Here is a 13,295-nt window from a genome sequence, read left to right as displayed (position 1 = left end):
TTCATGGTGAATTTCATAGAAGCTGATCCAAACGTAGACAAAGTTTTTTGAGCACACTTGCCCTGTCAGTCCTGTCTGTGATCACTGCCATGATATACCTTCATGGTACAATTGAGAATCATGTCGCATACATTTTTTTTTGTTGTTTTTCCTGCACATCGGCAGTGAACTTTGCACAAAGCCTTCAAGGAAAGAAGAGACTAATCAATTAAGAATTTATATCTCACTACTATACATTTTCTTCTGATGTGCTCTGTATAATTTCTTTAGTAATACTTTAATTAACTACCCATCTTCTATATTGCACTGCAATTGAGCAAACATACAAGAATAAAACAGAGGTGATTGTGCTCATGGTTTGGGTTTAAAACCAGCAACACTGCCTACCTCCAGTGGCCCTAAACTCACCAGGATTTAAGAAAAATAAAGCCTCACAACTTTCCTTCTTGACGCTGGTTACATCTTTGTAAACTCCTGCAAAGATGGAAGAGCTGAATACATCTCCCTGCAAAAGTCATAGTAACTAACAGTATCTCTTGTACTTTTAATAGCGTTATATTGCCCTCTGATGCAATGAGAACATCATCTTCAATAGCCCTTCTCCAAACTTTTGGCATGGCTACGGACAACTTGTACATTCTGATCTGACCAAAAGTATCTGAGGCCAGAAAGGGAAACAGCAATTATCTTATGAAAATAAAACATTTACTGGGAATCTTTCCTTTCTCTAACTCATGAGGAAATAAATTAGTGACAAAAATCAGAGTCTCAAACTGGCTTCTATTTATTAGCTATATCTTTCTTACGGGGAAGAAAATATCACTCTACATGCTTTAAAAATGAAATTTTTTTCAAAACTCAGGCTAAACACTTTTTTTTTTTTTTAATAGCCTTGACTTTCTTGAAAAGTAATAGTGCAGTAAAAGGTATAAGAGAATTGCAGAATTCACATCACAGGAATGCATTACAATTATACAGTGAGACTCTGAACCGTACTCGCTGTAGATCAATGCAGCCACAATGAAACTAGAGTAGCAGAAGTGACATCATCAAGGATAGTTCTAACCTTTAATTCTTTGTCTTTCCCATTAGCCAAAAGCCTGCGCATACATTTCGACAGCTATTTAATAAACACAAGTACGTGCCACTATCATAGATTTTAAAAGAATCAAACTATTTGAAGTAAAGCACAGCTACGACAGATGCACGTACTTGATTCAAAGAGCTGTCACAACAGAAAAGCCTCACTACTGACACAACTAATGCCTTGCACTTGTTGCAGTATAGTCATTGGACGTTTGCATCTACCAGTCAGACTTTTTTTTGACTTATTAAACCAAAGTCCTCTGATACCTTAATGATACAAGTGATGACAACTGCTGTGCTCCCATGCAAGGCAGAGATACAGATGCTCCTGCTGAGACTTCCTACTTTCATAAAGCACAATGAGCACAGACCAACCTCTTAGAAGATGAGGGCTCATTACCTTCCCTTTCCCGTCAACCTTTGGAGCAATTCTAAGTTGAGCTACAGAGAAGTTAGGTGGGTGTGAAAGGTGAAGAGAAATTTCATTTCTCTTCAAAGAAGATTGTGGGTTTAAATAAAGATGGTTTCATTGGCTGGGAGTGGCTTTTTCTTCACACCATGCAGATGTAATCTTCCTTACTGTCCACAGAAGAGAGCTAGGCACAATCAAAGTTCAAAAGTTGCTGGATAATCAGCCTTATGTTTTCATTTGTCAAGAGGAGCAACTCCAACAGATTTCTTAGCTCTACTACTCTGACGCAGCCATGTCAACTGCAAGCCAATTATCCCGGAGTGAGAGAGAAGAGTTTGGTCCCAAATGTATTTTATATGACAACACACATCTCTCACATTTGCAGTGGTCTGGAATAAAATAGTTCAGTTGGAAGGGACCTTCAAGATCACCTAGCCTGACTGCCTGACCACTTTGAGGCTAACCATAAGTTAAAGCACGTTATTGAGGGCGTTGTCCAGATGCCTCCTGAACACTGACAGGCATGGGGCATCAACCACCTCTCTATGAAGCCTGTTGCAGTGTTTGACAACCCTCATGGTAAAGAAATGTTTCCTAAAGCCCAGTCTGAACCTCCCCTGGCTCAGCTCTGTGCCGATCCCACACATCCTGCCATCGGTGACCAGGGAGCAGAGCCCGGCAGCTTCCTCTGCGCCTCCCCTCCTCAGGGAGCTGCAGGGAGCAGTGAGGCCACCCCTCAGCCTCCTTCTCTCCAGACTGGACAACCCAGCGTCCTCAGCCTCCCCGCACAGGACAGGCCTCCCAGCCCTTTTGACAGCTTCTTGCCCTCCTCTGGACACTTTCAAGTATCTTAACATCCTTTTTATATTGTGGAGCCCAGAACTTTTTATATTGTGGAGCTCCAGGTGAGGCTGCACCAACACTAAATATAGCAGGAGAGTCACCTCTTTTCACCTCATTTTGGTTATGCTGTGTATAATGCATACCAAAATGCAGTTTGCTTTCTTGGCTACCAGGGCGCACTGCTGGCTCACGTTGAGCCTGCTGTGACCAGCACCACCAGATCCCTTTCTGCAGGGCTGCTCTACTGCTACTCACCTCCCTGTCTGTACCTGTGTCTGACACTACTCCATCCCAGGTGCAGATCCCTGCACTTACCCTTGTTGAATTTCATGCCATAGACAACTGCCCAATACTCCAACATATCTAGATCTCTCTGCAAGGCCTCTCATCAAGGCCTCTCAAGTTAACAATACCTTCCAGTTTAGTATCAGCAGCGAACCTGCTGAGAATGCACTTCCCTCCTGCATCCAGATCACTGATAACAATGTCGAACAGGGCTGGCTCCAGTATCGAGCCCTGGGGAACCCCACTAGTGACTGACCATCAGCCAGATGCAGCTCCATTTATTATGACCCTTTGAGCTCTGCCATCAAGCTGGTTCATTACCCGGTATAGCATGCACCTGTTCATCTCACGTTTGGACAACTTTCCCAGAAAGATTCTGTGAGGAACAGTGTCAAAGGCCTTAATAAAATACAGAAATATTACATCTACCACCATCCCTTCATCCACCAAGCAGGTGACCTTACCATAAAAAAATATCAAATTACTATGACAGTGTAAGCACTGCTCAGCAACAACTAGAACATCAGTGTGTTATCAACAATATTCTCATCCTAAATCTGCAATGCAGCACCGTACCAGCTAGTAGGAAGAAAATTAACTATCCTAGCTGAAACCAGGACAGTGGCGCAATGGGATTGCCTCATCCTGTGTTTTTAAAATGTGGTTCTTAAAAAGTGACCAGCTATCATCGACCCCTAAACCGTCTCAAACAAATTCTCGGCAGACACTGCTAACTAGCTCCCTAAGTAGCTTCAAGTTTGCTCTCTTAAAGTCCAGGGTGGCAACTCTGCTGACCTTTTTTGTCATTACACCAAAAATTTTGAACTCAACTATTTCATGACAGGGGAAAAACCAACCACTTTAACTCACATTCACTGAATTAAAGAGAGAGCTGTGCCAGCAGAGAGTTTGCTGTTCTATTTCTGATGCCATTTCAGAAACACTTTAGAGAAAACAATAGTTTTACATGATAGCTATGTGGAATCACATTTCAGAGTTACATCAGCCTCTAGCTATTTGTTCCTTACTTCCCAAAAGCACAGCATAGCATAAAAAAAAAAGCTTTGTCAGTTTATTTTTTTTGCACAGTAATGCAATTCTTCATATTTTAAAGCCCAATGCTTTTCCTAAGCAAAATAAAAGGAATGACAATGTATTTACTATTATATTACTAAGTATAATCTTAATGTCTCACTTATGATGTAAAACAAATGTCTCAGTCAAGTGAACAATACATTGATTTGCATCTTGAGTAGTACCCCTTAGAAATCTAAAGGAAAACTACTAGAAATTTGCTTTCTGATTATTTTGCCATCACTCCATCCTTCCACATCTCAATTAGAATGAGTTACCCTTGTACAAATATCTCTATTTTCTCTCTTCTTGCAAAGGATGTAGAACAATAGCGAGATATAAGAGGAATGTCAGCCATGGGACTGAATCTTTATGCAGCTTTAAAGACCAGTACATTGCTTATAGGAATGATTCAATCCAATGGTGTTTTTTTGTTTGCTTTGCTTTTGTTTTTAGAAGCCCTGAATCTTCATACACTTGAGTAAGAAATAAAAATAAATATAAAAATAGACAAAGAATTCTGAAACATACAACAACTACATTGAGCTCTGGCAATGTTGTTGGAACTGTTGGAAAAGCACTCTTCACTAATTTGTTTATTACAGGCCTCCATCCAAAACAGAGCACCAGTCATCTGTTGTCATCTGGTGTTTATCTTTCACCAGGTTCAATCTCTAATCTAGGCTCTCTCTCCAGCTGCCACTCAAGAGCCACTTTCAGAACAGAGGGACAAAGAGTCTAATAGGTGACTAAGTACATCAGAACCCAACTCCCAGTCAGCCCAGTTACTCCTGTGCTGGAAAACTTCCCTGGTGGTTTCAGGAATTCTAGTCCTTAGCTATGTATTAGATGTATTTAAAGGAAGGTTTCTCCATAGAATATGATACCAATTGCCTTATGCTATATGGAAATTTATCCTTAACTTTATTATCCTAACAGCAGAAAGGTTTTGGTGGTGGTTTCTTTTGTTTGTTTTTAACTGCTCGCATAAACATACAACCTTCTTATGAATTTTCCTAAGCTTTTGGCCTCAACGCTATTTCCATGGTAATAGGTTTCACAAAACTGTACATTGCATAAAAAGCATATTTCCTTTTCTCATCTCCAAACTGGCTTTCTTAACTTTTGAATTCCTGTGTTCATGAACTGTGAAATAAAGCGTAAGTACACGGTGAGCATTTTACTCTGATTCTGTGCCACCTTATTTACAGTGTGGGAGACAAAGGGACAACTTTATTTTAATGCATCAGTTTGTCATCTCCCTCTCTCCATCCCATCTCTGCATCATTTTTCCTCACTGTTCAGCCATCTCTTCTCTCAATTTATTCTTTTGTTCAATGATGCAAGCAATTAGCACAGATATTATTTCAGAAAAGAAACTAGTCTCACACTTGGACAAAATTCTTAAGCAACAGAGCAGGGGAGGAAAGCAAGACTACAAATCCTCACTAATTGTGATCTTCTGGCTTTCACTAATTTACAGGATTAACTCGCTCCTGTAATAGTCCACAGATTACTTCCTCACATCACAGCTGAGTCATGGGGTTTTCATACTCATAGGATAAGCCCACTTAGCTCTTTTCAATCCATGGGATACCCTTTACCTCCTTCTTCCCTTGGTCACCCTGGTATCATGAAGGGGGAAAGTAATGATTCTAAGGTCATTAAGCCATGCATAAAAATGCTGTAAGAGATCAAATCACACCAAGGTAATGCAAAAAGAAAAGAACCTCCTCCTTTAGTTAGCACAGACTTCAGTTTTCCCTCTTGATGGTATTAGAAAATCCATATATAGCTGAGCTGTTAGTTGAGGAGGTAGACAGGAAGAATAAAATTCAAATAGCCAACTCCTGTAATATACAAACTGAATGATCAAACAATCATGGCAAAATGTCAGCTCATGACATACAGTGACTTCAGTAGGGTCATATCTAATTACTAGCGATGTGGTTTAAAAAGGCTTTTAGAGGAAAGCTACTTCAGAGATAACAACTAATGCATGAGGAACAAGGGCAACAGAGATAATTAAGTGGGGATATTAATTTCAGTGCCAATGAATTTGTTTGACAATCTGTTCCTTGGTCCAGTCAAACAAACTTTGGAAATAAAATTCCTGCACTTTCAGGCTACAGTCTCACCATGAGTTACTTTGGTCAAAGAATGGAAAAAAAAAAAAAAAAATCAGCACAAGAGTTTGCATGCATTTCTTCAACATCATCATTTATGAGCTTGTAGTAACAAGAAAAAAGTTTTCTATGTTGTTCTGGAAGCCACCACACTCAAATGAAGATCTCATACATTTCGTGACTGAGTGCAAGCCATCTAAAATATTCTGGGCCAAAACCTAACTGCACACGGGCAAAATACCTCCTGCATTACAGATCTTGTATGGAATTGAGTGTGGTCACATAAGAACACAGTACTAGAAGGGCCAGTACACAAATTTCGTTTATTGCTAAGATGCTTTGACAAAATAGGTCTGGCTCTAGGAAGCGTGGAATAATTATGAAAAATGCCTGTTAATCTACAGATGGAGCAAATAACATGATTTCTGTACCTATGCTTCAGAAGCTACTTAAATTATCCTGGCACTGCTGTAGCAATCATTAACATTTTAGCTTTATCCTGCTGAACACTTTAAGAAGTGACAGCAGAAGCAAGTGGAAGAGAAATAAATTAGACAGTAGACACTTAGAAAAAAAGCTTGGAATCAAAATCCTGTATGAGGATACCCGACACACAGGCTTTGGCTCTGTATCTGAACTCTCCATCTTGTGCCCAACTCTAATCATTACCAGTTTCTTTTTAAAAGGCTGTGCCTGAAAGAACTGATGTGTTATGAGGCAGACGTGACCTAAGTAAACTCCAAACAAATCATTCATCACTGCAAAACTCCAGAACAAGCTGGTTCTTTCTCAGAGAACAGTGTTCTTCTAAACACATATTATACATAAAGAGGAAACAGAAAGCACATACTCCAGGCTTTCATCAATTGTACACAAAGCCTTTGATAACTCTCTGAATAGGCTTGAGATCATTATGCCTGGGGCCAAGAGGCGCTCTGCAATTTAGGATCTCATTTTCCAAACTTTTGGTCAAAAGGGTCTTTTTAAGTGCAGCAGAGAAAGGAACACTTTTTCCTTGAATATCATGATCACTCAAATCCTTACATGTACTATCTTTTCTATACCTAACTCAAACTTCACAACCTCAAGGTCTGAAGCAGGAGGTACTCACCCTATCCACATCAACAGCCATGTTTTCTCCTCCCCATCCTTCCCTTTCACAGCCCACATTATTCCTGGAGGAACTGGCCTTTCCCAGTTCTCTGTTTTTTCTCTTACCTTTCTGTCACTCGGATCTGCAAACCATGCTGTGCTAATCTTGTTTTGTTTTTAAACAACCTACTTAAAATTTAGATACACTAAAAGATTTTTATGCAGATTCAGGAAGGTAACCAGAGGTGGTCCATGGACCAAGGAAATGCCCACCATTTTATGTTCAGCAGTTCACACCATGCTTTTGGCTTAGAGGCATACTAAAACAGGAGAACTACGCTGTTCATTTAGGTTAAAAGAGGGTACTGATTCTAAAGAGGAACAACTACTCCTAAATAGTGGTGAATTTTACTCCAAAGTGTTTTACTGTAACCACCTTAATCCAGTCACCTATTTTCCACTCATTTCCCTTTGAAAGCTAACCCTACATCAGTCTGAACTACTACGGACTCAAATCTATCTCATTCTCATTAATGTGGTGGTTTTGTTTCAGATATTTTAGCAGCTTTGGATAATAAGTAGTAAAAACATTATGCATTTAATTTGGTGTCACATTTTGTATAAAATTAGTAGAAGCAGTCATCTATCTCATCAAGGTATTTGGACTTTGCGACTCCTACAATAGCTCAACCATTTCTTGCTCTTTAAAAGCATTTTGTGACAACTGGTAAGTAACATAAGCGTGCTGACACTGTGATATCCTATAATTCACATTAGCAGCTGCACATACAATTACAGACCTTCCCAAGTAAAAACCTCACCAATTCCAAGGAGTTTTCTCTGAGCAAGCAAGGACTGAAATTCCTTTGAGTGATAGAGAGATCAACAGAAGCCTTTACAAGTGTTAAAACACAGTCTGATCCCGAGGGCATGCATAAAAATGCTACCTGCTGGTGACTGAAAGAGCAAAATTTTCAGACCCTATTCAATTCTACTGAATTTCAGCTGGTATTTTCCGATATGCAATCGTCAGAAAGGGATCACGATTACCCTCTTCAAGTAACCATTTCAGCATTCCAGTGTTCATAGGAGGGTCTTAATGGGCCATACGTTTTGAGATTAATCAGTTCCCTTTCCCTGCCTCTGATTCCCTGTCTCACAAGAGGGCTGCTTACCAGCAAAATTTGATTCAGCTCCTTACAGAAAACAGCATCAGCTGTTCATTTGTGAGCCAAGCCTAGGGAAGATCACAGGGTTTTGGAACCAGATCTTTGTTTCTGTCTAGTCAAAGAGCGGCTAAACATGGAATCACATAAAACAGGGATGGTGGGGACAGCTGGGGTCATGTACTCCATCTCCTAATCTCCAGGTAGGGACAATTTTGTCTAAGCACTACTTGGCAGATAATGCTCTGACTTACTCTTTGGAGATTCCATCGGTGAGTTCCCATAATGCCTCCACGAAATTTATTTGAACTGTCTGTATCATTAGAGAGGTTCTTTTATATCTAACATACAACTCCAGTTAAAGACATCATTACTTCTTCTGGTTTTTCTGGCTGTAGACATATACTAAATTACTAAATTTGGTAGTATATAAATTTGCATGTTTTACTTACTCCTGATAGCAACTGCTTTTTCTGCAGAACTGGTTGAATAGTAGGGTGTTATTTAAGACTTGCCCTACACTATTGCAGCAGCTGAGCCCTACAATATCACAACATTTTTTATTTATTTCAGCGGAACTCAAAGAAAAGCTGTAATTCATTCCCCACAACAAGGTGCTATTTAAGGCAGTCTGGAGGAGAAGATCCTAAGAAGGGATCAATATCCTAGAAATTACAATAGTAGGAATATTTTTTAGTGCCTAAAGTTACCATGAGTCAATTCTGAGCCACGGTGTGTTTCTTCCCCAATAATGTGTTTCTTTTTTTTTTTTTTTTTTTGGTGATACTTCAGTAAGAAAATACAGTCACATTTCAAGGTACTCTACCATTGCTGTCAAGTTATCTGGACTGTCTAACGAAAGCTAATTTACAATGGGAGGGGTCTACAAACAGGCGCCATTAAGTCTAGAGCGATGAGACTGACTTCTCCCTGGACATCAGTCTGACAAAGTTATAATGTAGAAGGGTACTATAACTCTGTGTGAAGTACAAGGTTTCCATCCCAAGGAATTCTTTTACTTCTTTTCTATTCCTCTAAGCTAATACACAGTGAGGCTTCTATTCTTAATCTATTCTTAAGGGAAGGCAAGAAAAATTAATTAACAGACATTTGCAAGTAAGTAACTAGTGCCTTTGCCTTTTTTTTTTTTTTCCAAAATCATGAAAATCAGAGTTCTAATTAAGATGGGATAACAGATTCATCTTCCTAATGCTCTTCCCCAGCAGGGTTTTGTAACTCTAACAGTAAGTACATAATGAAAATTATATGTATATGGGGTAGGGAGATCTAGAATGTTCTGAAAAATATATAGCAACATTGTTTTCTGTACATTAAAGCAGAAGAAGCAAAACTTGCATCTCCTTATTATCTCAAGTTGCAGAGATCACTAATCAAAGTTATTCTTCTTACTTGATTAATTTCCAGTCTGATATAGATACTAACTACATAACCAAACACTAAAATCCTTTCAAAGTGCTTAAAGACAAAAGCTATCATCATTACTCCCTGACTGGACAATTAACTGTGACCCTCTAAGTAAAGCGAGAATTTCAACATTTGAAGGTTGTAAAGAGACTATAAAACTTACTATCAACAAACAGTCCATTACAGACCAGCATCTGTAGGTAGGTAGGTTTTTTTGTGTGTTTTTTGTTTGTTTGTTTTGCAGGAAGGGAGGTGTTGAATCTGTTAGCAGATTCCAGCCACTATCTTTTCTATTTCCACGTTAGCAAAAGGAGAGGAAAATGGCAGGGAACAGCAGTCCTTATGGTAACTGGAGCTGAACAGCATCAGACTGGAAAGTTTTGAGTAATAGATTCTCCTTAGTGAATATTTTTAAGACAAAATGAACCGCCTAGGAACCATGAACATTATTAAAAAGTAAACAAAAGACATTTTCGTAGAAGATGAGCTAAACAATTGTGAAAGCAATGAGACTGAACCAATTTTCCTAATACAAATAATAATTCAGTTTTCTTAATATGCGTTGTTTAGTTCTTTTCTTAGATCAAATGCTTTTGTCTTAGATCAAACTATCATCGCATAGTAATCTGCCCAAATGTGACTCAGGTTCACTAGAGCATAGATCCACAACACAACAGTCACATTTTCCAGATAAAATAACTGTAATTCATTTCCAGTTTTACCAACCCTTCTTTGGTGCATGGCTAAATCTTAATTCTTATGAATAACACTGTGGGTTGTGTTTTTTTTCTGGCTACAATACCAGTCACTCATACCAACAGATGTTAAATACTAATGTAGGGACCTATGTTGCAATCTGTTCATAACTTAGTAGAAAGACCAATTTCCAAAAATAGTTATTCACATGCCTAAGGAAGCCAATAGGGATAGCTGGGAGAATTCAAAAAGAATAGGCTTGTGTTGCAATATGCAAGAGCTTGGGCACTCTAAAAATCTCACTACCTGCAAAAGCAAGTGGTTTGGAAAGCCCACCTCCTCCTTCTGCACAAGTTCATGTGAATGGGTTCTACAGCTACCTATGAGTGTGTATCGTTACCAAAAGTCAGCCCTCCAAAAAGGAGGAAAGAACCTACTGAGAAGTATATGGAAATATTCCCCAAACTGTTAAACTCTGGAGATTGCTGATCCTTCTGAATCCATGAGAATTAATAAAAATCAGAACACCAAGAATCAGTTTAATCTGCAGAAGGCCACCAGCACACACTAGCATCAATAGGAACCTAGCATCAATAGGAACCTAGCATCAATAGGAACCTGCAATCAACGCAGCTGGTGGCTGCTCTGCAAGGACTATAGGATCATATATGCCCCGATGAACCAAAGGACCCTCTAGAAACTTCACAAATACCCAACCAGAATATATTGGTACATCAGTGCTGTTTTCCACTTGTGAATAGACAAATGTGTTTGGCCTCCCAGTTGTTGCTCCAGCCAAGTATTATGAGAGTGAATGAGTTTGTGTGAACTGTGTAAAGGAATAGATGGGCAGTGTGGCTAATTATCAGCTATTAATAACAACAGCATGGCTCTATTATTAATAACAGCTGCATTAATAAAAGGTGTTAATACCAGTTGTGATCTGTGTCTTCCCCCCAACTCAATTCCCTACCAAGGAAAAGAGAATTTATAGCACTCCTTTTTCTGGTCCTCACTATGTGATTGGCTCTACTTCTCCCCAAAAGGAACAAGCAGTGTCAGCATGCCCCTGCAAGCTTGGATGAGGAAAAAAAAAAAAAAGGAAGAAAAAAGAAAGGAACGCACTTTGTTATTTTAAACTACTTACTTGGTAGGGGTATAGAGTAACACCGTTCGTTCTCGACAAAGACCAGGTGCCGTCAAGGTACTGATGAGCCTGGATAGCCACAGAATTAAGAACGTTACCATTGCTGGGGCTGGTGGCCATTTGAAAGCTGACCTTGGCTTGGTGTCCAGGAGAGCCATTTTTCTTCTCCACCCCATTGACAATTCCTAGACTGTTGGGTTTTCCACTGTGTTTGTTGGCAACAAAGCCAGTATAATTAGACGTAGCATAAGGAGCAGGCATGTATGCCCAGTCCCTGGGCTGCAAGCTGCCCATGTGCCGGGAACCCACTAACGTGGGGATGTTGGAGAGGGGTGGGGGAGATCCTGGCGAGGCATCGTAATGTTCTGAGTTGGCAGCCTGCTCTAAGGTCAGCACCATCTGAATGGCCTCTTGCTTCAGCTGGTTCAGGTGTGTGGCACAAACATCGCATCTGTTGTCCTTCTCGTTCCATGCCTTCCGAATGGTATTGGGAACTTGGAGCTTGTCATGAATCACTGAGGAGAAACACGGGTCCTAAAGAGCAAACAGAGAAGGGAGGGGGGGACAGGAGAGAAATATTTAACCACTGTCACCACAGTGAAACATTATTACTGCTGATTGTGCATTTCAAAAGCCAATTTATGAGATAAGCTTAGAATGCAAACAAAAGCCATTAGATACAGCCAACATATGCCAGCAGCAGTTAAACAACAATGAGAAACTGGATCATGTAGGAAAGAAAAAATTCTTTTACTTTTACTGATAAATGACAAATATTATAATTCCAATGCAAGCTGCAATGCATGGCAGGGAGAATGAATTAACCTGCTTCACACACACCACTGCACCTAATTTCTGACTTGAATGAAATCTACTTTTAGTTACACAGGTGAGATCAAGAGCAACTCCCCTAAAATCAATGGGCTTATAGCAAGGCTCACTATCTACTCATCATGTGTAGCGAATAATTTTCTCCTTGGAAAGTGTATTTTTGAGACAAAACCATGTGTGATTTAAAACCGCTTACCTCATATCTTTACCTCATAGGTAGAGTTTTCCATGTCAGTGGTGCTCTCTGTGGAGCCACCCCAATCTGACTACGATGCTGGCCCAAACTGCACAGTAAGTGCTTCAGCAAGTTGTGATGCCAAACAGCAGTCATAGCAGGGCTTATCACCAAACCTGACTAGTTATGTAGTATTGTGTGGTCTCACAAATGCAGAGCAATGATGTTATGCAGAACAAACCATGACAGCTACGTGATGGAAACTAACATTTCTAATGTACTCATCTGAGGTTCTCTCTTTACATGCAAAAAACAGGAGTTCTAGACCAGCAATGCTGGAAGTGGTGGAGCATATGTACATATACGCACATACATATGTATGCACGTAAGCAAGATAAGGTAGGTGAGGAAACAGAGCTTTATACTTGAGTCACTGGTTATGGAAATTTCACACAATATTTTAGTGCTTTTACAGGCCAGACTTCCCCTCCTTAAGTTTTGGGGACTTATTGGTGGATTTTGTTCTAATTATTAAAAAGATTTACATGCAGTAGCATCAGAATCTATTTTTTTTTCTTCTTCTTCTTTGAGGCTTTATCAGCTTAAACAGCAAAGTGAAATCAAACTGGAAAAGTAGAAATTAAAAAAAATCCAAAAATAGAGACCACCCTTATCAAGTAATTTGATGAACCCCATGCCATCAAAGATAGACAGATTTCATGTCTTGATAGTTTAGCTGCACTGGGAAAAAATGAGTAGGGGTATCATATAAGGAGGGAGAAAATTCATCGGTAAAGGGTCACATTCATTATGATCCATCTTTATTATATACTCAAGCATTTTATTTTCACTGTTTAACTACCGTGAACAGCTCCTCAGCATGCAGTGATTAATTGATTCATAAATCATGGTGCCTCTTTATGCACAGCAGCAAAAG

At 39.5% G+C, this 13,295-nt stretch overlaps 1 protein-coding gene across 1 annotated transcript in view; it reads right to left on the bottom strand.

The window, feature by feature from the left end:
- Window positions 1–13,295, bottom strand: part of KIF26B (kinesin family member 26B) — a 295,107-nt gene that overhangs the window by 191,993 nt on the left and 89,819 nt on the right. Inside the window, exon 3 of the mRNA XM_035558389.2 lies at window positions 11,353–11,886. Within this exon, the coding sequence (XP_035414282.1) occupies window positions 11,353–11,886 (534 nt within the window). The remainder of the gene's footprint in view (window positions 1–11,352; window positions 11,887–13,295) is intronic.

Source organism: Cygnus atratus, chromosome 3 (assembly GCF_013377495.2).
Source record: "Cygnus atratus isolate AKBS03 ecotype Queensland, Australia chromosome 3, CAtr_DNAZoo_HiC_assembly, whole genome shotgun sequence".
Classification (NCBI taxonomy): Eukaryota; Metazoa; Chordata; class Aves; order Anseriformes; family Anatidae; genus Cygnus; species Cygnus atratus.
This window is presented reverse-complemented; position numbering and strand designations above follow the sequence as displayed.